General features: G+C 44.4%; 1 protein-coding gene across 6 annotated transcripts in view; it reads left to right on the top strand.

Annotated features, from left to right (window-relative positions):
* Positions 1 to 24,464, top strand: part of MARK1 (microtubule affinity regulating kinase 1) — a 251,751-nt gene that overhangs the window by 104,214 nt on the left and 123,073 nt on the right. For all 6 annotated transcript variants that reach the window (XM_030196008.1, XM_030196005.1, XM_030196007.1 and 3 more), the window contains exons 4-6: positions 9,101 to 9,149; positions 11,007 to 11,072; positions 22,351 to 22,421. In XM_030196008.1, the coding sequence (XP_030051868.1) occupies positions 9,101 to 9,149; positions 11,007 to 11,072; positions 22,351 to 22,421 (186 nt within the window). The remainder of the gene's footprint in view (positions 1 to 9,100; positions 9,150 to 11,006; positions 11,073 to 22,350; positions 22,422 to 24,464) is intronic.

Here is a 24,464-nt window from a genome sequence, read left to right as displayed (position 1 = left end):
TCCCGCATCAGTACCGAGAGCTCTGGGTCGCCGAGGGAGTCGGCACCCAGTATGCATCGGCACCGGGAGGACCGCTCACCCTCTGTTCAGGAGGTGTCGATGCGCTCCACCTTGGACAGCCCGGAACAGCCTCCACGCCCGGAACAGACTCTGACCTCAACGCCTGCATCGGCTTCCATGTCTTTCTCCACAGCCGCTCTGCACGAGAGTCTCCAGGCCGTTCTCCCAGAGATCCTGGGAGAGCTGTTGCGCCCTTCCCCTCCGGTACCGGGGGTGCTTGCGCCACCGGTACCGTCGAGTGAGGCGCCGGCTGGCCCCTTGCCTGGGGTGAGGTCTCCGACATTGGTGCCACTTGCGGTACCGACTGCAGTCGCCTCCCAGGAAGGCTCCCCGACGACGTCGGCGGAGGGAGCTTCGCCGGTGCTGGCGAGGGAGTCTACCTCTCGACGCTCCCACCGTGGCCGTGTTTCCACGGAGTCGAGCTGGGCACGGCTTCAGACACAGGTTCATGAACTTGTGTCTGATACCGATGGTGAGGCCTCGTGGGAGGAGGAGGAGGACATCAGATATTTCTCTGACGAGGAGTCTGATGGCCTTCCTTCTGATCCCACTCCCTCCCCTGAAAGGCAGCTTTCTCCTCCCGAGAGTCTGTCTTTTGCGGCCTTTGTCCTGGAGATGTCTACGGCCATCCCCTTCCCCGGTGGTTGTGGAGGATGAGCCCAGGGCTGAAATGTTTGAGCTCCTGGACTATCCTTCTCCACCTAAGGAAGCGTCCATAGTACCCATGCATCATGTCCTAAAAAAGACATTGCTGGCGAACTGGACCAAGCCTCTAAGTAATCCCCACATTCCCAAGAAGATCGAGTCCCAGTACCGGATCCATGGGGACCCAGAGCTGATGTGCACTCAGTTGCCTCACGACTCTGGTGTGGTGGATCTGGCCCTAAAGAAGGCTAAGAGTTCTAGGGAGCATGCTTCGGCGCCCCCGGGCAAGGACTCTAGAACCTTAGACTCCTTTGGGAGGAAGGCCTACCATTCTTCTATGCTCGTGGCCAAAATCCAGTCTTACCAGCTCTACACGAGCATACATATGCGGAACAATGTGCGGCAGTTGGCGGGCTTGGTGGACAAGCTCCCTCCTGAGCAAGCCAAGCCATTTCAGGAGGTGGTCAGGCAGCTGAAGGCGTGCAGAAAATTCCTGGCCAGAGGGGTATATGATACCTTTGATGTTGCGTCCAGGGCCGCTGCTCAAGGTGTGGTGTTGCGCAGACTCTCATGGCTGCGTGCCTCCGACCTGGAGAATAGGATCCAGCAGCGGATTGCGGACTCCCCTTGCCGAGCGGACAATATTTTTGGAGAGAAAGTCGAACAGGTGGTAGAGCAGCTCCACCAGCGGGATACCGCTTTCGACAAGTTCTCTCACCGGCAGCCTTCAGCATCTACCTCCTCAGGTAGACGTTTTTATGGGGGAAGGAAGACTGTTCCCTACTCTTCTGGTAAGCGTAGGTACAATCCTCCTTCTCGACAGCCTGCGGCCCAGGCTGAGCCGCAGCGAGCTCGCTCTCGTCAGCAGCGTGCGCCTCAGCAAGGCCCCACGGCTCCACAGCAGAAGCAAGGGGCGAGCTTTTGACTGGCTCCAGCAGAGCATAACCGACATCAACGTGTCAGTGCCGGGCGATCTGCCGGTCGGGGGGGAGGTTGAAAGCTTTTCACCAAAGGTGGCCTCTTATAACCTCCGACCGTTGGGTTCTTCAAATAGTCCGGCAAGGATACACCCTCAATTTGGCCTCCAAACCTCCAAATTGCCCACCGGGAGCTCAATCTTACAGCTTCCAGCACAAGCAGGTACTTGAAGAGGAACTCTCCGCCCTTCTCAGCGCCAATGCAGTCGAGCCCGTGCCATCCGGGCAAGAAGGGCTGGGATTCTATTCCAGGTACTTCCTTGTGGAAAAGAAAACAGGGGGGATGTGTCCCATCCTAGACCTAAGGGCCCTGAACAAATATCTGGTCAAGGAAAAGTTCTCCCCATGATTCAGGAAAGCGATTGGCTATGCTCTCTGGACTTGAAGGACGCCTACACGCACATCCCGATACTGCCAGCTCACAGACAGTATCTGTGATTTCAGCTGGGCACACGTCACTTCCAGTACTGTGTGCTACCCTTTGGGCTTGCCTCTGCGCCCAGAGTGTTCACGAAGTGCTTGGCTGTAGTAGCAGCGGTGCTTCGCAGGCTGGGAGTACACGTGTTCCCCTATCTCGACGATTGGCTGGTGAAGAACACATCCGAGGCAGGAGCTCTACAGTCCATGCAGATGACTATTCGCCTCCTGGAGCTACTGGGGTTTGTGATAAATTATCCAAAGTCCCATCTTCTCCCAGTGCAGAGACTCGAATTCATAGGAGCTCTGCTGGATTCTCGGACGGCTCGTGCCTATCTCCCAGAAACGAGAGCCAACAACTTGTTGTCCCTCGTCTCGCGGGTGTATATATATGGCCGCCCTTGCTCTCAGTAAAATACAGGTCAATGGCTCAGGCTAAAGAGCTAGGCCTCTACAAGCAAATGGCTCATAATAAGAGCTGGGCTTCTCTTAAAAGTCCAAAGTCATCTCTGATACAAAATACATTTTTCTGCAGCACAAGCTGAACTGAGTTCTCAGGGAGCTGGCATGGGAGGGGGTCCTTTGCTCTTATAAACATGCCTGGGACTGGCATCAGTGAAGAGTCATGAAAGATGTTTTGGGCTAATGAAAGTAGATAAGGGGGTAGATGTACGTAGTTAGAGAGTACTCAGAGGGAGGGGGAGCTGAGAATAGCTGAGAAGAGCAGAATGACCGATGAAGTCATCTCGCCACCTTTTGTGTATAGTTGGAACCTGGGACCTAATGATGTCACCCTTATTGGTTCCTTATCAACTGATAAGGGATAGCAAGTTCTGCTGACAAAGCTGGATCCCATTGGAATCCATTGGGTTGAGACAGTATAAAGGAAGCACCCCGAGAAGTGTAAGACACAGAAGGAGAGACAGAGAGAGAGAGAGAGAGAGACAGATGCAGATACAGAGGCAGATGCTGATGGAGGAGAGAGACAGAGTACCACTGAGAGCTGATGTGTCGTGTTATTCTGTTCCACTGTATGATTGACTGAATTGCTGGTATCCTCATTATTGGGTAATGTATCAATGCTAATTAATACTAATAAACTATCTCTCTTTAACTAATTGAAACTGGGTTCCTCTTTAATTACAGACTTAGCTACGGCTGAGCCTGTACTGAACTGCCATGAGCAGATTCAAGGTTGGAAAAGCTAGATATTTGGAGGGCATATGTAACTTTGCCCAGAGAGATGAGACGGGCCACTGCTTCCGCTGCTTGATTAGCAAAGGCAGATTCTGAGAAAATAAACACGGGTGCGAGCGTCCCAGCAGATCACAGCTCGGCAGATGTTGAGATTGCTAGGCCACATGGCCTCCACAGTTCATGTGACTCCCATGGCCCGCCTTCACATGCAATCTGCTCAATGGACCCTAGCTTCCCAGTGATTTCAGGCTGCTGGGGGATCTAGAAGACGTGATCCACCTGTCCACGAGTTTTCTCAACTCCCTGTATTGGTGGACGATTTGGTCCAATTTGACTCTGGGACGTCCTTTCCAAATTTCTCAGCCACAAAAAGTGCTGACTACGGATGCGTCTCTCCTGGGGTGGGGAGCTCATGTCAATGGGCTTCACACCCAAGGAAGCTGGTCCCTCCAGGAACGCGATCTGCAGATAAATCTCCTGGAGTTACGAGCGGTCTGGAACGCTCTGAAGGCTTTCAGAGATCGGCTGTCCCACCAAATTATCCAAATTCAGACAGACAACCAGGTTGCCATGTATTACATCAACAAGCAGGGGGGCACCGGATCTCGCCCCCTGTGTCAGGAAGCCGTCAGCATGTGGCTGTGGGCTCGCCGTTACGGCATGTTGCTCCAAGCCACATATCTGGCAGGCGTAAACAAAAGTCTGGCCGACAGGTTGAGCAGGATTATGCAACCTCACGAGTGGTCGCTCAATTCCCGGGTAGTGAGGCAGATCTTCCAGGTGTGGGGCACCCCCTTGGTGGATCTCTCTGCATCTCAGGCCAACCACAAAGTCCCTCAATTTTGTTCCAGACTTCAGGCCCACGGCAGGCTGGCATCGGATGCCTTCCTCCTAGACTGGGGGGAAGTTCTACTGTATGCTTATCCTCCCATACCTCTGGTGGGGAAGACTTTGTTGAAACTCAAGCAAGACCGAGGCACCATGATTCTGATTGCTCCGTTTTGGCCGCGTCAGATCTGGTTCCCTCTTCTTCTGGAGTTGTCCTCCGAAGAACCGTGGAGATTGGAGTGTTTTCCGACCCTCATCACACAGGACGAAGGGGCGCTTCTGCATCCCAGCCTCCAGTCTCTGGCTCTCACAGCCTGGATGTTGAGAGCGTAGACTTCGCCTCTTTGGGTCTGTCAGAGGGTGTCTCCCGTATCTTGCTTGCTTCCAGGAAAGATTCCACTAAGAGGAGTTACTTTTTTCTATGGAGGAGGTTTGCCGTCTGGTGTGACAGCAAGGCCCTAGATCAGTGATGGCGAACCTATGGCACGCGTGCCAGAGAGGGCACGCGCGCCGCCGGTCGCCTCACCCGAAACTTAGCCCTCCCACCCACCCGGCGTCAAGCATTCCTCCCTCCCACCCGGCACCAGCCCGCCCGGCCTCCGTCCCTCCCTCCGAACCCGAAGAAATTTAAAAGTCTTCCCTTGTTCGAGTAGGCGGCGTCAGCATCAGCAGTAGCAGCGAAAAGCATGCTGCTGGTTCGTCGCGTCTTCAGCCTTCCGTCTCTCAAGCTCTCTGGTCCCGCCCTCATTTCCTGTTAGGGCGGGACCAGAGAGCTTGAGAGATGGAAGGCTGAAGATGCGCCAAACCAGCAGCACGCTTTTCGCTGCTACTGCTGATGCTGACGCCGCCTACTCGGACAAGGGAAGACTTTTAAATTTCTTCGGGTTCGGAAGAAGGGAGGGATGGCGGGCTGGTGCCGGGAGGGAGGGAGGAATGCTTGACGCCGGGTGGGTGGGAGGGTGCCCTGGTGCACGCTGGGTGGGAGGGAGGGAGCGAGGCCTGGTGCTTGGGTGGGAGGGTGGGTGGCCTGCCTGGTGGGTGGGTGGGTGGGAGGCCTGCCTGCTTGCTGCTGCTGCTTGGGTGGGTGGGAGGCCTGGTGCTTGGGTGTGAGGGAGGGAGGCTTGGGTGGCCTGGTGCTTGGGTGGGAGTGCTGGGTGAGTGCATGGCCTGGTGCTTGGGTGAGAGGGAGGCAGGCCTGGTGCTGGGTGGGTGGCCTGGTGCTGGGTGGGAGTGCTGGGTGGGTGCATGGCCTGGTGCTTGGGTGGGAGGGAGAGAGGCCTGCGTGGTGCTTGGGTGGGTGGGAGGGAGAGAGGCCTGCATGGTGCTTGGGTGGGTGGGAGTCCTGGTGCTTGGGTGGGAGTGCTGGGAGGGAGGGAGGGAGGGAGGCCTGGGTGCTTGGGTGGGAGGCCTGGTGCTTGGGTGGGAGTGCTGGGTGGGTGCATGGCCTGGTGCTGGGTGGGAGGGAGGGAGGCTTGATGCTGGGTGGCCTGGTGCTGGGTGGGAGGGAGGCCTGCCGCTGGGAGGGCAGGGGGGAGAGGAGGGTGGCTGGAGGGGAGAGGAGGGTGGCTGGAGAGGAGGGTGGCTGGAGGGGAGGGTGGCTGGACATGGGTGGCTGGAGGGGAGAGGAGGGTGGCTGGACATTTGTGGCTGGAGGGGAGAGGATGGTTGCTGGACATGGATGGAGGGCAAGAAATGAAGAAGAAAGGAGGAAAGTAAAGAAATAAATGGAAAGGAAGCCCTGGAAACAGAGTTAAGAGAACAGATAGCAGCAGAATCAGCGACTAGGACCAATATGGATAGAAAAACAAAATCACCAGACAACAAAGGTAGAAAAAAAATCATTTTATTTTCATTTTAGTGTTTGGAATATGTCCAATTTGAGAATTTACATCTGCTGTCTTATTTTGCATTGGATATACTGGAGCTGTAATAACTTACAGAAATGATTTATAATGAAAAAAAATCATGTTATTTTTTTCTCCTATACTAGTATAATATTTTCAATGATGTTTGTTTATATGCGCCAAGGCTGGTGTAAGGGGGTGTGGCTATCATGGAGTGGAGTCATATGTGGTGACCCCGCCCATAACGAGTACCGGCACTTCGCGATGAGTAATTAGATTTTGGGTTGCTGTTTGGGCACTCGGTCTCTGAAAGGTTCGCCATCACTGCCCTAGATCCTCGCTCTTGTCCTACACAGACCCTGCTTGAATACCTTCTGCACTTGTCTGAGTCTGGTCTCAAGACCAACTCTGTAAGGGTTCACCTTAGCGCGATCAGTGCATACCATTACCATGTGGAAGGTAAGCCGATCTCAGGACAGCTTTAGTTGTTCGCTTCATGAGAGGTTTGCTTTTGTCAAAGCCCCCCGTCAAACCTCCTACAGTGTCATGGGATCTCAATGTCGTTCTCATCCAGCTGATGAAACCTCCTTTTGAGCCATTGAACTCCTGCCATCTGAAGTACTTGACCTGGAAGGTCATTTTCTTGGTGGCAGTTACTTCAGCTCGTAGAGTCAGTGAGCTTCAGGCCCTGGTAGCCCAGGCCCCTTACACCAAAGTTCATCATAACAGAGTAGTCCTCCACACTCACCCTAAGTTCTTGCCGAAGGTAGTGTCGGAGTTCCATCTGAACCAGTCAATTGTCTTGCCAACATTTTTTCCCCGTCCTCATTCCTGCCCTGCTGAACGTCAGCTGCACACATTGGACTGCAAGAGAGCATAGGCCTTCTATCTGGAGCGGACACAGCCCAACAGACAGTCCGCCCAATTGTTTGTTTCTTTTGATCCCAACAGGAGGGGAGTGGCTGTGGGGAAACGCACCATATCCAATTGGCTAGCAGATTGCATTTCCTTCACTTACGCCCAGGCTGGGCTGGCTCTTGAGGGTCATGTCACGGCTCACAATGTCAGAGCCATGGCTGCGTCAGTGGCCCACTTGAAGTCAGCCACTATTGAAGAGATCTGCAAAGCTGCAACGTGGTCATCTGTCCACACATTCACATTGTTACAAGAAATGATTTATTTTGGGGAAAATAGCTCTAGAGCAACTCGCCTCTCTTTATAATTTAAGAGCAGGTGCTGTATTTATAAGTGTTAGGATATTAATTTCTCCACCAATCACCAAAGGTGATAATTGCAATAAATTAAATAAATTAAGTATACTCAGAACACAAAGAGACCGTATTTAGCTTCAAAAAGGTTGATTTAATATACAATTGCACACGAGAGGTAGGTTTTAAAAAGGATCTTAGAACAGAGAATTTGTGCATAAAATAGAACAAAGTAGCAGGTCTAGATCAAAAGTTGTGTTACTTACAAGTCCTTGTTACACAGTATGAACAGCATTAGGTAAGCACATGTTTGCAGGACAGGAACAGGGCTTGTGCAGTAAGTGGATCATCTGAGTTGCTTGAAGAGAGTCTGACTCTTGGGAAACAGCTTGTCCTTTTATACCTTGCAAGCTGCAGGAGGATATGCCATGTGGATCTTTGTCCTGGTTTCCACACGACCCTTGGGCATTTGCAAAGCATTGTGGTATCTTGGTCTCATGTCTGCACACGACCCCTGAGTCTTGGTCTCATGTCTTATGACATCACGAGACTTACAGTCTGGATTTTGCTGGCAAATGGTCTTTTGATGTCCTGCTTAGTCTCTGGGGCAGATACACATTACAAGTCCTTCCTTTCTGCACATGTCTGAAAGCTGATGGGAGGGGCAGGTATACCTTTGACAAGCAAATGTCCTGTTTATGGTCTTCCTCTGAGTTCTTTGTTTTCAATGGGGTATTCAGGTGCCCACCTTAGTCCATCTTTTGTTAGGTGGGAGGGCAGAGGAAGCTCTTTTGTTTAAGGAATGAGAAAAGGCAAGGTGAGGTCCCTGCCACTGCAGCAGTACCTTTGTCTTGTAAATATTCCCCAAAGGGAGAGGGAAGAGGGCTTTTGGAATGAAAGCCAGTTCTGCTAAAAGCTGCACAAATATATATATATATATGTATCTGATCCAACACAACATCATGCTACACATTTAATTCTGATGATTGGCTTATACCATAACAACATCTCATTACTGCCTGCAGCAGGATACCCGACGTGACAGTCGGTTCGGGCAGTCAGTTCTTCAGAATCTGTTCGGGGTTTAAATCCAACTCCACCCTCCAGGACCCTGCTGCTGAACCCTGAAAAGAAGAGGTTTCCCTGCTCATCATTTCCCCTCCCCCCCTGCAATAATAAAAACGTCTTTTTTTGGCAGTGCTTCACTTTACTAAGAAACATTATGGTAGAGCTGGCGCTAGGAAGACTACGGGGGGTAGGTCCTTGAGACAGCTTGCCGTTGCAAGCGAAACATGCATGTCGGACAGTGATACCCCCGAGTCCGACAGACAAGATAAGTGTAAAAGTGGACACGTTTTTTGTATAAACTATAGTTTAAGTAGCCTATAAAAGAATAAATTGGGCCAATGAAGAGGTTGATGTTAATATCGGTCGCCACATAAAGCCTGTAAGGGTGGTGGACGACAGACATCACTGAGGCATTCTATAAAAGTATATAAATGCTATAAGAGATTATTAACTGCTGAAGATTTCTTTGAATAATATTTAAGTATATATGTGGTGAAGAAATACAATATATACATTGTGGACTGGCTTTTTGGGGAAATCCTGAAAACTCGACTGAATTTTGGCCCTCAAAGCCATGGTTGCCCACCCCTTCCCTATTGCATCAGCCCCAGAATGTTTGGGCACCCCTCCATTCAAACTATCCCACCCCTCAGTTCAGACACGATCACCCACGCATACCCACAGGGTTTAGAAACAATTCATGATGCAACTTAGTTCATTGTTCTGGTGAAAGAGTAAGCTGTAATAAAGCGGTTAGGTAAATAATTTGTTTCAGTTTTTATTCATTAATGGTGAAATACTCCTGAAAGTGACTTGTTACTAGTTGTGTTAAATTTACACATGTTTTGTTTTACAGTTGTTTCGAGAAGTCCGAATAATGAAGATATTGAATCATCCAAATATAGGTAAGAATTCTTGTGTTTGTGTGTATGGCAGGGGTGTCCAACCTCAGTTCTCAAGGGCCAAAATTCAGTCAAGTTTTCAGGATTTCCCCAAAAAGGCTAAAGGAAAGTCAACATTCTTCTCATGCAAGGCCATGTCACTGCAAAAGAGGTGATATCCCCACTAATCTCTCTCCCTCTCAACTTCTGATCTTGCCCACCTTTATCCAACAGTCTACCTTTCTTGCAAGCCCATTCCCACGTTTTCCTATCTTTCTGTCCTCCCCCCCACCCCCCACTATTTCCACCTCTCTGTCTCACCTCCCCCCCCCCCCCCCCCCCATTTCCACCTCTCTGTCTCAGATGCCATCTTGTGTCACCAGTCCATTATCCCTTTCTGCCTCCTCCTTCAGACTTCCAGCAGTTCAATTTATTTATTTTACAAATTGCTGTCAGAAGTGAAGCAGATAAAGAAGGGTATGGGAGGGGGAGATATTTCACATTTCCACCAAATCTCACACCTGCAGCCAATCTTTGTTGCGCTGGTCACTGATCATTGAGGATGAATAGGTTTAGCATGCATTTGCTTGCTATTTGCGCTGAGCCTTGTTTTGCATGCATTTGCATGCTAGTTGAATTCAGAGCCTGCGAGCGTGTTGTTTCACGCACTTGGGGGCTCTGATCATGGGGCAGTAGAAAATGCAGGCGCTACTATGACGCTAACAGCTTCTAGCGCCTGCGTTTGCTTCTGATCATCGTGTAGTCAGTGGGATAACTAGTTATCTTGGATTTCATAAGGTTTTAAAAACTTGAAGAGAAAAGTTTGCCTTATTATTCCTTCCTCTGTTATGAGAAATACCGACTGTCCAAGGAGCATACCATCTTGTGGCAGAGTTCAGTTTGGTACTCTCTATCTCCACTTGTTGGTAGTTGGTCATAACGCATAAGTCTCTGGATTAGTTTGCAGTGTCTAAAGGAATGAAATTATCAGATAAAATATAATTTTTCCATATGTGCTACTGCTCTGTAAAAGCCCCCCAATCAGCTTTAGATGTTGTTCAAGCTATGTGGCAAAAAAAAAGCGCCTTATTTGATTCCTTTCCTTTATGTAGTTTTACAGGAGCTTCCATATTGATCATTGACCTAAGCAATGTATATTATTTGGATTGTTCTGGTCATGTTTGCATGTATGTTTATATGGCCGTGTGTGTGGAAGGGGGTGGAGGTTGCACAAATGTAGTACATTGTTTATTTAAATAAAAAGTCTAGAAATTCTCATGGTCTTGAATTCTTCTACCAGTGGTATATCTTAAAGTTTGTGATTTAAAGGTTTGGACTTTCAAGGGAGCAGGAATTTTGTTGCCTGTAGTTGACTTCATCAGACCCGCATCACTTTGCAGTTCTCACACATAAGGAGTACGAAGAAAATCACTTTTACGTGGATTATAAGGGCAGTTCTGTCACTCACAAAAGTGTGATTAAATAAACATTAGCCTCCTTTAATGGTGTTTAAAATATGTTACCACAAGCAGTGAACAGAGTATTAAATTGCTCTGTTGCAGTTGAGTTGAGGGTAAGTTGGAGCCATTTTGTTTCAAACTGAAAGTTTTTTGGCTAAAATATTCACATGTGTGTTTTGGCTATATAAGGTTATCCTTCCTGTTGCTGTTGAACAATGTTATCCTTCTTAAATCATTGCAGTGCACAAATCAAATAGTCTTCTCAGAAAATGTCATAGAGCTTTCATCTAGTAATCTGGCTGCAAGTTTTTACCTGCTGCATAATAATTTTACATTTCTAAGAGAGATCTCTGTTTCTTGCCCTTGAATATCTTACTGTACCATAGTTTGCAGTTTGTTTAACCTTCTCATTTTCTTTCAGTAAAGCTATTTGAAGTTATTGAAACAGAGAAGACGCTTTATTTAATTATGGAGTATGCAAGTGGGGGTAAGTTACTGTTGTAAATCTATGCCCTCACATTTGTTTTCCACAGATTATGTTGATACCGTAAAAACCTAACAATTGAAATGATGATTTGTTATACAGAATCTTGTAGTTATACAACTCTGTATCAGATGATTCACAGTTTGGCCCAATTTTTAGCGCAGGATGGATAAGGGATAAAGTCACAAATGAGATGGAGACATGAGGTTCAAACCAGGGTGCTTGATCCTTTTATCTTTTTTTTTTAAACCAGCATGTGTTGAGTGGACAGGATAGTTATATCCAAAGCAGTGATTCTTAACCGTGTCCTTTAGGAATATGCAAATATCTCATGTATATTCATTGTGGCTTTGCTTAGCGTCAGCAGCAGATTAATCCAGAGACTTGTGGGATGTGACTATCTATCAGCAGGTGGAGATAGAGAGCGCTGAACTGCATTGTCTTATAGGATTGGATTCTCCTTGGTCAGTCAGAATTCTCTGTCTCCAGCAGGTGGATGGGCAGTCTCTGGTCTCATCTGATGGTGGCTTCTGTTCTTGGTCTCTCAGTTTAGTAGAGCTTTGGGGTGCGCAGCTGAGCGGTGCCAGCTTTAGGGAGTACACCTGATGATGCCAGGTCCCTCCCCCACCCGTCTCCCCTCTCCAGCCCTTCCTCCATTCTCCTTCCTCACTGAAAAAAAAATTGGGGCATAATTCTTTAAAGCCCACAGCCTTGACTGCAAGAGAGATACTGGTTTGGACCAGTATAAAGGGCTTAGTAGTGGAGAGGGTGTGTGTGCTCTGGCAGCACTGAGTTCGACAGGCAGGACTCCTGACGGCTGGCTCTCCCAGGGTGCGTGCATCTTTAAATTTTCTTTCAATTTCGAGTCAGTTGCAGTTTTACTTTTGTTTTCTTTGCGATGGCTGCCTAAATTATCAAATGCTGATCCCGCTGTGGGAAGCAGAGAGCAGTGTCGGGGCTGTGTCTGGGTGGTTGTACAGATTCTCCTCTGGCAGAGGGGGCCATGTTAGGGGAGGTCTCGTTAGTTTCCCGCACGGGAAAGATACAGGCTTATTCTCGTTATGGGGCTGGAAGTGATCCGGTGGCCTATTTACAGCAGCACGATTTGGGAGCAGCGCTGCTAGCGGCTCCTTTCCCCAGTACTGCTTTGGAGGTTCTTACACAGATGTCAGCCGCTCCAGGGGGTCTTCTGGGGGTGGGTCTTCTGACCTTTTTTACCCCGAGTTCATTCTGCTACTCCCTAATGCCTATATATTGAAGTCTGGTAGGGTAACTGACAGTTCCTTTTTAGCTTAGCCTTTGGAGATTTCTGGTTTGTTCCCTGCCTCACAGTTTCCACTTATGCATCCTGCCCTGAAGAGGAGACATTTGCACTCCAGCTCAGAAGTGGAGTCTATTGCTCCCCTGTCTCACTCTCATTCTGAGGGAGTCATTTCAGGGGCGGCAGTCCCTTTCTGCACAGATGCAGGAAGAATTAGAGGTAGGGAAGCTATGTACATAGGAATCTGATGATCCCTCTATGGTGTGGGTGTTTCATAAAGAAGAGTTGGCTTCCTTTATAACTAAGGCTGTCCAGGTTCTTAAGATTTCTTCTTCTGGTTCTGCTACACCTGCATCTTCTAATCCTAAACTGTTGAGCACTAGAACACTGCTTAGGTCTTTTCCAGTGCATGAGGCTGTGCAGGAAATCATCACTGCTCAGTGGGTCACCCTGGACGCTACCCTTTGGGTGTCAAAGGTTATGTTTCGTCTTTACCCTGTTTCTACGCTTGAGCTGGAAAAGCTACATTTGCCTAAAGTGGATTCGTTGGTGGCAGCAGTCACCAAAAGACCACACTGCCTGTGGTGAGTTAAGATTTTACTTATATCTCCAGATTGGATACATACTGTTTCTAGTGTGGGAACCAGTGAATAGGGTCAAGGCAGTTAACCATGGAGCTCATTTTCAAAGCACTTAGACTTACAAAGTTCCATAGGTCTTTGTAAGTCTAAATGCTTTGAAAATGTGCCTCAGTGTGTGTTAGGTCCCCTGAAAGGACCTATTTTGTGTTTCCATATTCTTAAATGGGAACACCTTTCATTTAGAGAGTTTTGGGTCCCCTCAGTTTTTTGACAGAGTGCAGTTTATTAAAAAAAAAAAACACCCTAAAGTTTCCCTCACTTCATTTGTGGAAATTTCTTTTTGTTAGAACTCTGTTTATATTGGCAGTACAGGTATTCCTTTTTTCAGCGTTTTTACAAAGGAGTTTAGTGTAGACTCAAGCTTGGTGAGAAATTATACACCCTGAGTTTTTTTGTGAGACCAGTGCACTGTTCCCATGTCTCTCCTGGTCTTCATGGGAACCTCAGTGCTTCCATGGTGGGATTTGCTCCAGGTGCAGTGTTTGTGGCTGGCTTTCAGTCTGAAGATTACAGGTTCAAGGCTGGTTTGTGCATAACAGAAGCTGTGGAATTCAGCTCTATTTCAAATGAGGTATATTTTATTTCACTGTGATATTGCTTGCCTTGACAAGCAGTTCATTTCATGGCTAGGACAGCTAACACTATGCTACAGTGCTAAAGGTTAGCTGTGTTGCTTCCACAGCAGCTCTGCTTTCTGGTATTGTACACTGACACAGGATAAAACTGTTGCATACTATTGCACTGTACAGATCTGCTTCAGTGTTGAGGAGTACAGCAGCCGAGACTGAGCACAGAGGTCCAGAGATTGCTGGTTCAAGTCTCACTGCAGCTTGCCATCAATAGTACACAGTGCTACAAACAGTCAATTCTGGACACACTCAGCAAGAAGATGGCTCTGGCTTATGAACTGGACAGCTGATGTCTTCTATGTCACATTTGGCAAGCTCCCTTTTAGAGGTAAACTTTTGTTTGGGGAAGATCTAGAGAAGTTGGTTAAAGACCTAGGTGAATCCAGGTCTCGGAGATTGCCAGAGGACAAGTCTAAAGATTCTTTTAAATCCTCTCAGTCACTTCATAGGTTTCGTGAGGTCAAGTGCTACAGACCATGAGGAGTGAACCAAAATTACCTCAGACCAACGTGTCTTGGAAATAATAAAGCAGGATTATACTATGGAGTTCTCCCATTCCATCACAGATTTTGTTCTTGAAATTTCCATGCAAGCTGCAACCCAGATGTCAAGAGGTTCAAGCCACCTTGCAAATGCTTCTTCATTCAGGTACAGTAGAGACTGTCTCCAGATGCAATTGGGGAACGACAGGTTATTACATTTCGTTTATAGTTCCAAAGAAGGGGGATTCCCTTCATTTGGGTTTGGACTTTAGAAGAGTCAACAGTGTTAAAGATTCATCATTTCAAAATGTGAACATTAGAGTCTGTTATAGTTTCAGTCCATCAGGGAGAGTTTCTAACCTCCCTGGATCAAGAAGTGTACTTTCATATTCCCATTTGACCTCCACACAGAAGATTTATGTGATTTGCAGTCCTTGGAAAACATTATCAATGACCATGCCATTCAGAGTTTCCACATCACCAAGGACAATTTTTTCAAGGTCATGGTAGTAGTGGCAGCCTTCCTTCGCAAGGGTGGATTTCAGGTTTATCCATACCTCGATGACTGGCTGATTTGTGACTCTTCCTATCAAGAGAGTCTGCAAGTTTCATCCAAGATAGCTACTTTTCTTCAGTCCTTAGGATTACTATTCAGTTTCTCCAAGAGTCAGTTGCTTCCAATACAAATCTTGGAGTATCTGGGAGCAGGGCTGCGGGACCCCCTCAAGCTGCTGCTGCTCCCCACCCCTTACCTTCCTGCGTCTATGCCTCCCTCAGTCTTTCACTGTGTCGACAACCTTTTGCTTAATTATGTTATTTCAGTTGTGTGGGCATAAGTATTAGAATAAATCCATGTGAATAAACTTGCTGTTTGAAACAGTTATGTCCAGCTGGTCCAATTTTTGTTAAGCACAGTGTGTTTATTTTTGGCACTACATTGCGCCACTTGTCCTAATGCCAATAGTTAATCCCCAAATAAATCTGCAGTAAGGTTTGTTTAAGTTACACCTGCTTTAAGCGTTTGCCAGAACATTCAATTACACCCTAAATGGAGGTTTAGACTAAGCTTAAGTTGATTGTATTTTGTTCTGCAGCCTAGAGACCAGCTTTGTTCAGGTGCTTTACCCCTGAATTGATGCATATTTTTTTTTCCAGTATTTGAGCATTCTTAAGTTTTTCAGAAGATATACTTGTCAGTATGATGTGTAGTTTTGTTCTCTGTTCTTATGTGCAATATATTCATTCCAATTTCTGATTTAACAGCCAAGATATCCTGTGGATTTTTTAAATTAAATTTAATCACTAATTGAATATCTGCTAAAACAAATGCTGTGTTCTGTATGTATATCTATTTACAATGCATATTTGTATAGACATATATACAAATGTAGTCATACCAAGGCATATCAATACACTGGTACCTGGTCAAAATAGCCCTGACAAAAAGGCCCAAACACAAAATAGCCCTGACAAAAAAAAAAACAGACAAAAAAGCTCCCTGGCAAATGAGCCCCCCAACAAAAGAGCCTGCCCCTGAGTATTTTACCTGGTCTGTTCCTGTTCTTGCTGCTACAGCTGTGTGTCTTTCTGAGTCCTGCTGCTTCTTTCAGCCGAGGTATGTCTCCCATTTGCCACCCCAGTTTCAGTGCTTACTGTCCAGAATGTCTTCCTCTTCCTTTTGCCTGCCCAGTGCAGCCTGGTATCTCTCTTGCCCTCTCACCCCTGCCCCCCCCCAACTGGCGATCCTCCAACGTTCTTGTGGGCTGCCAGCAGCATCAACAGGGAAAGCAAACTGCTTCGGCTGGCCCCAGATAAGTTCCCTCAGTTGTTTCCCGCCTCATCTGATGCAACTTCCTATGTCCATATAGGCAGGACACAACACAGAAAATGATTCATGGGCCAGCCAAAGCAGCTTGTTGATGCTGGTGGTGGACCACAGGAACACGGGAAGGATTGCCGGGGGGAGGGGGAGGGGGTCGAGAGAAATACCGGACCGCAGAGGGTAGGTAGGAGGAAGAGGGAGACATGCTGGACTATGTTGTGGGAGGTAGGGATAGAGGGGGAGAAGAGATGCTGGACCCCCAGAGGGAAATGGAGATTTTGCTATAGTTTTGTGAAGGGCTATGGACTATTTTGTTAACAGGGAACATTTTGTCAAGGGCTATTTTGTTGGGATGCTCAACATACTACAAGTAGGGGGTAATTCTGTCACAAATTTCTGGTTAAGTACTGCTGAAAATGCCTGGTTTTCTCTGGATAGTTGATTTAAACTGTCAGGAGAGGCTTCTGGCTCAATAAATTAACTGTTCAGAGCTAACCAGGCATTTTCAGTGGCTCTTGACCAGATAATGTTGCTGAAAATACCCAGTTAGCGACCAAATTGAAACTGGCTATTTTGGGTATTCTGGGGTCTTAAGTCGGCATTTAGCTGTTTAAGTGCCAATTTTCAGCACTTGGCTAGCTAAGATAACCACATAAATAAGACCGCTTAAAATGCAGACCTATGTTTATGTGGCTCTTCATAGCTGGTTAACTGCCGAATATCGCACTTAACCAGCCCATCATTGAATTTTCAGGGCTAACGTCAGTGGCAGTCAGCAAAAAGCTGAACACTGCCAACTGAATATCAAGCCCTAAGATAATATTTAGGGCCAAGTTAAAGAAAATGTAACATAGATTAATAAACAATATGTTTATTTTTATTTTGGGATCCAGCTCACCTTACTTCTTTTTTGGCATTAAGAAGAATCTCTGATCTACCCTCAGTAAACTGACAGTGGGGTTAAGCAATATAGGCCTCCTTCCTTATCAAGAAATGGCTTATTACAACTTTTAATGTTTCTAATTTTTCTTTTTATTTTCTCAGTTTATATACTTGGATATCATATATTGGACTAGAGTAGGTTATAATTATGTGGATATGTTATATTAATATATGAATATCTGATAGTGTACTCCTATTTCCTTTGTTATATCTTGCTTCTCTGTACAAGTTCTCTACTTGAAATGTTATTAATATAATCCTATAAATAAAAAAATAAAAAAATACCTATTTTTTTAAAAGCAGCATAAATGCCTGTGGGGGGTCTTTTACTAAAGATTAGCTCGCATTATCAGCAACAGGGCCCATAGTAATAAAATGGACCCTGTTGCAGGTAACTTGAAGTAATAGTAAAAGACCCCCTATGTGCACAAAATTACACCTGTTCTAAAGCAGACTCAAATGTCTGACTTTTAGGTATGTATGCTCTATTTTTCTAATGTACACACTTTGATTACAACTCCTTCCCCAACCATGCTCCCAGGAAACCCTACATATATATGGCATAAAAATAGACGTGTTTCTGTATGTTTACAAAAGCTATTTTTTGCATGTAAAAGTTTCAGGTTTATTAATTTTGATATACCACCTACTATAATACCTAAGGAATCATATAAAAAAGCAACAGAAAAAGAAAAAAATGTATAATTCCTATAAAGCAGAGGAAAAATTAAGTAAACAGAAATTCAGTTTACTGCATTACAAGTTCCACTCCACCTCAACCAGAAAAATAGGTTTGTAAATAAATACCTTTTGAATCCTATTTTCAACCTCTGGAATTACATCTCCAATAATATATAAGGCAGCAAATCATTCCAGGACTTCGGAACTTTGACAGAGAAGATTGCCTGTCATATCCAAATGTATAACCCAAAGGAGGGAATTACCAGTGTATTATTTTGATAATCTAAGAGCATGAACTGACATATAAAGAATCACATAATGAGAGAGTAATGATGGCTCTCCCGTGCAATAAATCTTGTGTATAAAGCCACTGTTTATAATCTGAGTAATATGATCAAAGTGCTTTCATCCCATAATAACTTGTAAATGCCGGACATCCTATTGATGAAGGCCCTGAAAGAGAGCATTACAATAGTCCAGATGGCTGAGAATGAATGTATGCCACGAGTATGATAAGAGATTTCTTATCCAGTAAGTTTTTAATTGAATTAAATCGTTCGTAACATACAAAAGCTTTTTCCTCATTATTTTAGAAAGATGTAGTTGAAAAGATAATCTGCTGTGTAAAACTAAGCATAACAACAACTGTTGGTAGTACCTGCTAGGGTAAAGTCAGCCATAAGTGGTGGAGCTTTTGTCTTACCAAGGTTCAACTTAAGTCTATGCTGGAAAAGCTAGACAGATATTTGCTCCAGTTTCTGATTAACAGCCAAATTAGCCTGTGTTTTTTGAAAATTAAATTTAATTACAAATTGGATATCATCCCTATAAAAAATGTTGAAAATCCTGAGCCAATAAAGCCATCGGAGCCAAAGAAATAGACCCCTGAAGTACTCTTCATCTCAAAGGGAGGTAACACAAAACAGAATCTTGCCAATAAACAGTACACACACTGTTCTGTAAATAGGATTGAAACCAAGACAACAATGTACATGTAATCCCAGTATCCGCTAGTCTCTTTAGAAGTAGAGCATGATTAACAATATTAAATGCAAAAGAGAAATCTGTTGAAATCAGTAAAGCAACACTACATAAGTGTATATCAAAGTCATCAATCCAATAAGAGCAATTTCAGTGCTGTAATTCCTTCTAAACCTAGTCTGTGTAGGATGTAAAACAATGGATTGTATCTAAGAAGTCTTTTAGTCAATGAACAATACATTTTACGAGTTTACTGACAAATGGTAAATTCAAGACTGGATGGTGATGTGATTCAAGTAATTTAAATACCTTACTGTCCTTCAGGCGAGGTCATATGCCAAGATATTTTCCAAATTATATGTATGCAGAAAATACTTTATAAATAAATGTCCATAGCGAATGTATAAAACAAAACTACATGCTCCATAGTGATGAATATATACTGTGAAAAATGTAAAAATGTGCCACTATTTTATTGTTTCTCAAATTTTCTTGTGGCTACAGAAATAAAAACAATATGCACATGATGGTCTTAGAAAAAGGGAACCCCTAGATTTTGTTATCTAACTTTGTTGTTTAACAGCATAATTTATACAAATTTGGGTAATTTGTACTAAAATATGTCAAGCAACACCTTGCATAATTGACTGCCAGAACTCGCTTATTTGCTTTTTCTACTGTGCCAAAGCGACTTCAATGTAATAACCATTGTTTACAATATGTGGTGAACAGAAAAAAAAACACATTTTACCTCATAACATAAATTACTGTGCACTTATTTAAGTCAAATCTTCAATAAATGTGTAGAATTGTATTGCAAACAAGGGAATAACAATACACATTACTAAATTCTAATGTTGTTTATCACACACCTTGTAAAATATAATACTCAGAAATTTGAATGAAACGTGTTTAGCAAAACTTATTGTGACCTTTCTTGATTAGTAACAAACACGAAGCTACTTCTGCAAAGTATTTAAGGTTCGTTTTCGTCACAGAATTCATTCAAAATGTCTTTACAAGCAGGTAACATAGGCGCAAACATGACTACACCACTATCTTGTTGCAGCGTTGATCATACATTGGTTAAGTTCTTCTCATGCAGTTAGTACTTTTCAGATGTTCTGTTGTACATAAATCTTTTTCATACTCTTATTTAACCGGGTCCCCCCCAATGTTGATTCTTTGTCAGAAATCCAACAGGAAGTCATTTTGCACTATAATGTTTAGTTTGTTGTAAAAACTTGATAACTCTAACTTCTTCAGTAAATGCCATTTTCACAGTTGGTGTAAACAATGACATCAACCACATGTCACTTTTGCATGGCAGAAAAAGTAAGTAAGCAATCATAGAATTCTGGCAGTCAGTTAGGTAGGCAAAGTGTTGCTTGCTGTTTATTTTGCTACAAATTGCCCAGATTTGCTAATATTATTACACTGTTAAACATTGTTGCTAAATGACAGTATCTAAGGTTCTGAAACGCAGCTCTTTTTAACAAACTAATGCTGAGGAATGATCTAGTGACAGTGCTGTATATTACCATGTGTGAGTTTCAATTTCCGTGTTCTGGTGTGGCTCCAACTCAGGTTGATGGAAGATTGGTATGCTATGGAGACAACATTCACATCTCCCTATCAGGAGGGTGTTATAAGTCTCTCACAAAAGTAAGGCTGATTGGTTAACTCGTGAACACATGTTTCAGAGGTAACCTTGATCCATGCATCTCAGCTGGAGAATTTTCACAGTGGCTAGCTGGGATGAAAGGGAGTATAAAATCAGAAAAATACCTGGATGGCTACAAATTAAAAATGATGACACCTTAGTTCAGTTAGGGCAGGTTCCAGTTGGGCGGAAGTCCAAAGGAACAGGAAGAAGCTGCTAAGCCACAAGATAACATGGAAACAACAATTCTTTTCTGGCAGATGAAATATTTATGTGAGTAAATAAATTTTGCATGTGTCTTAATTTTAGGTTGGCGAAGGCTGAAATGGTAATATGAGTTCATAGGAGTACTACAGAAAATCCACAACAATACTTTTCTCAACACTTAAAACAAGCAAAAATGGAGACATAATTACCCAACAGTAGAAAATTCACATTCTACCAAGTATACACTCACTCTCAATATTTATACTTCTTCAAGGAGGAAAAGCCTCCATTATCGCTGGAGGTGCTCATTCTTTAATTCTGGAAGTAACATTATTTCCAGTCATATGTGCATCCAGATCATTTAGGGGCCCATTTACAAAGCGGCAGTAAGCCCAATGCTGGACTACTGCAACAGCCTGGTGGTAGTTCCCACCCCGAGCGCGCCGTCATATCTGGCACTACAAAAAAATATTTATAGCGCCAGCATGTACCTGTCGATAATCGGGCAGTGCTGCATGCTACCTGGTTACTGCCTGATTAGCATGGGAGTCCTTTCTGCTCCTCAATGGATTCCCCCTCCCCTCCCTGAAATGGCCACATGGCTTTACTTGCTGCAAGGCCATTTTGTTGCAGAAAAAAAGACTTTCCTTTTACCCGCTGCAATAAAAGGGGACCTTGGTGCATCAAAAACGCACGCCAATATCAGCACAGGCCCCCTTTTGCTGTAGCTTGGTACAAGAGGCCCTTATCAGCTAAAAAATCTCCTTCACAAAGTTAAGTGCTTCTTTCTTTTCTGCAGTGGCAGTGATTCATAGTTTGATGAAATAGCATTGTATGTTATATTCAAAATGAATTTTAGAAATAATGTCATGGATTCTCAATGCATAATAAGCAATGCTTTTAGAAAATTTCAAATGAAAGAAAATGAGAAGTAGATTGAATGAAATATTTAGAAACAAAAAGGAGGTATTTTAAACTAATGATTGAATGATCTGGGTGCACATATGACTGGAAATAATGTTACTTCCAGAATTAGAGCATCTCCCGCAATGTGAGGCTTTTCCTCTTTGAAGAAGTATAAATATTGAGAGTGAGTGTATACTTGGTGGAATGTGAAATTTCTCCTGTTGGGGAATTAATTACCTACTGCAAATGTAATCAATACATCTCAGTTTTTGTGGGTTTAACTGTGGAGACAGAAATAAGTTTCATGATACAGCATATCTTCAGTGATTCCCTAGGCCAGCTGGAATTTGACTCTTAAAAGTACAATGGTAAAAAAGCATCATGCATAGAGGACAGAACCTTTTAATATAGCAAACTTCTGACATTCAAATAAGATAGGATTCTGAAATGTCTTAGTTGTCCACAACTCTGGACCTACTTGTTTAGTGAGAGATTTGGGGCCAATAATCCATGGATTTAAAAAAACCCATTGCCCAACCTATGAGCAGGTAAAAATATGCCACGTTTGACAGTGCACATACTTCTCTGAGCACAGAAATGGTGCTGGGCACAGAACCTGGAGAAAACTGCGTTTTTTGATAACCAGAGCTGTGAGTATTTTCAGATGGGAAAACTGCATGCCAAAAAAGCAATCCTTTTTCTGCATACAGTTTTCCTGGGGCAGAAATATAAGGTGGACTTGTGCTTTAGCTATTGATGTAAAACTCATGGGTAAAAGTACACATGGAATTTTCACTAGTGTATTCAGTTCTAAAATTTGCCCCTTTATGACGTTTTAGTTGTTACAGTGGAGACCTTTTGCTAATAAGGTCTGTGGAGCTGAATAACAGCTCAAAGGCTTTTTAGAGAGGATGTCATCCAACTGGTGAATGAGTTTAGTGATATAGATGTCCTACCCCTACCCACTTTATATTTTCACAAATAAAAATATTGTTTTTAAGTTGATTAATAATGGTTATCATGCACAAAGAGATTGATTTGCTATTTCATATCCTTCTGAACACAGGAGAAGTGTTTGACTACTTAGTTGCACATGGAAGAATGAAGGAAAAAGAGGCCCGAGCAAAATTTAGGCAGGTATGAAAATAGGTTTTTTTAAAAATTTGATTGCGAGTTTGTATTTTTTTCTTTAATTAAATGCATATTTGTTGTTTTGATCCCTGTCTCCCCTTTGATGATTTTGTAGAATCGGAAGTGTCTATATTGCATGTTAAAGAAAGCTTTAGTAACCAAGAAAGCAAGAATACTCGCTGAAGTGGAGAAGATTGAATTCCTGCACACATTATAAAAATAGCAGAAGACTACTATTATATTTAAGCCCTGGTTAACAGGCGGTATTCAGTCTATTTTTCTCCCTGTAGACTACTTCAGATCTGATTAAGCCCTTCAGGTTCCCAGAGAGCACAGCACAGATGGCTAAATTGAAGTGCCCAGCTGACTCCAGTCGCACATAGACAATTTTATTTAGGCCTGATATTCTTACCTCCAGTTTCAAACCTTTACAGGATCTGTCATCTTAAATTTTCCTATTGGAATGCCTACATTTGCAAAACCCAGATCATCTTGGAATGGTGGTTTGGGAAAGAAAAATAGTCTTAGGCAACTGGTGGATTCCCCCCCTCCCCCCCATTTCCACTTCCCAGTTTCCCTGCCTCTGAGTCATGTGCTATGTTTCCAAGCTTTCTTGGGAGGCATAATTTAAAGGTCTGCTAAGAGACTGCATTATTATTTTTAGCTAAAAGATTTCACTTATTTGTAGATGCTTGATATTTAGTTGGAATATTAGTTTTATTTTTAACTCTTCGTCAAAAGCGGAGATATAATTAGAGCAGTACAAGAAACCATTTTCTTTTTGAATTCACTTGGCTTTTATAGCAAATGTTACTCTTTAAAAATTTGTTACAAATCATATTTCAGGAAATGAAAGGACAGTCTTTTCAGATGCATCCTAGAAACAACCAAGCTGATTAAAGCATCTTTGAAACAGTATTAAAGCCTACTATTATGCTGTAGCATTCCTACTTTTCTTTCCTGTTATGATATTGGAGTTATTTTGGACAATATCAGGCTTATTTTCGAAAGAGGGCACCCATCTTTCGACACAAATCGGGAGATGGGCGTCCTCTCAAGGTCGCCCAAATCGGCATAATCGAAAGCCGATTTTGCATCCTCAACTGCTTCCCGTCATGGGGATGACCAAAGTTCTCGGGGGCGTGTCGGAGGCGTAACAAAGGCGGGACTGGGGCGTGCCTAACAGATAGGCGTCCTCGAGCAATAATGGAAAAAAGAAGGGCGTCCCTGACGAGCACTTGGCCAACTTTACTTGGTCCCTTTTTCTTATGACCAAGCCTCAAAAAGCTGCCCGAACTGACCAGATGACCACCGGAGGGAATCGGGGATGACCTCCCCTGACTCCCCCAGTGGTGACTAACTCCCTCCCACCCTGAAAAAAACAACTTTAAAAACTTTTTTTGCCAGCCTCAGATATCATACTCGGGTCCATCGCAGCAGTATGGTGCTCTAACCACTAGGCCACTCCTCCCTCCCTGGGGGGAGGAGGTGTGTGTGTGTCAGCGGAGGCATAGCGAAGGCATGGACGTCCTTCTTTCAAACATTTTGGACGTCCTGAACTGCCCCCCCCCCCCCACAGGGACGGCCAAATTTCAAGGGAGTGGAGTGGAGGAGTGGCCTAGTGGTTAGAGCACTGGTCTTGCAATCCAGAGGTGGCCGGTTCAAATCCCACTGCTGCTACTTGTGATCCAAAATCCAAATAAATAAAGGGAGTGTCAGAGGCATAGCAAAGGCATGGATGTCCTTCTCACAGAAACATCCACATTTTGGAGATCCTCAACTGCCCGTCGCAGGGACAGAGGCATAGCGAAGGCGCCTAACACTTGGACATCCTTCACCCACACTCAAAAAAAAAAAAAAAAAAAAGACGTCCCTGACCAGCACTTGGGCGTTTTCACCTGGATGTGTTTTTTTAAGGTTGTAGACGGCTATTATACACGCAGCTTGTCTGTGTGTATGAAGCCGTCTTTGGCATGCGCAGAGCAGCAACGCCTAACGCTTGGCTGCTCTGCACTGGCTTCCCCTCCTTAGGAAGGAAATCATGTGCAA

This window comes from Microcaecilia unicolor, chromosome 3 (genome assembly GCF_901765095.1).
Source record: "Microcaecilia unicolor chromosome 3, aMicUni1.1, whole genome shotgun sequence".
Classification (NCBI taxonomy): domain Eukaryota; kingdom Metazoa; phylum Chordata; class Amphibia; order Gymnophiona; family Siphonopidae; genus Microcaecilia; species Microcaecilia unicolor.
Note: the sequence above shows the minus strand (reverse complement) of the source record. Positions and strands in the feature narration are given on the sequence as shown.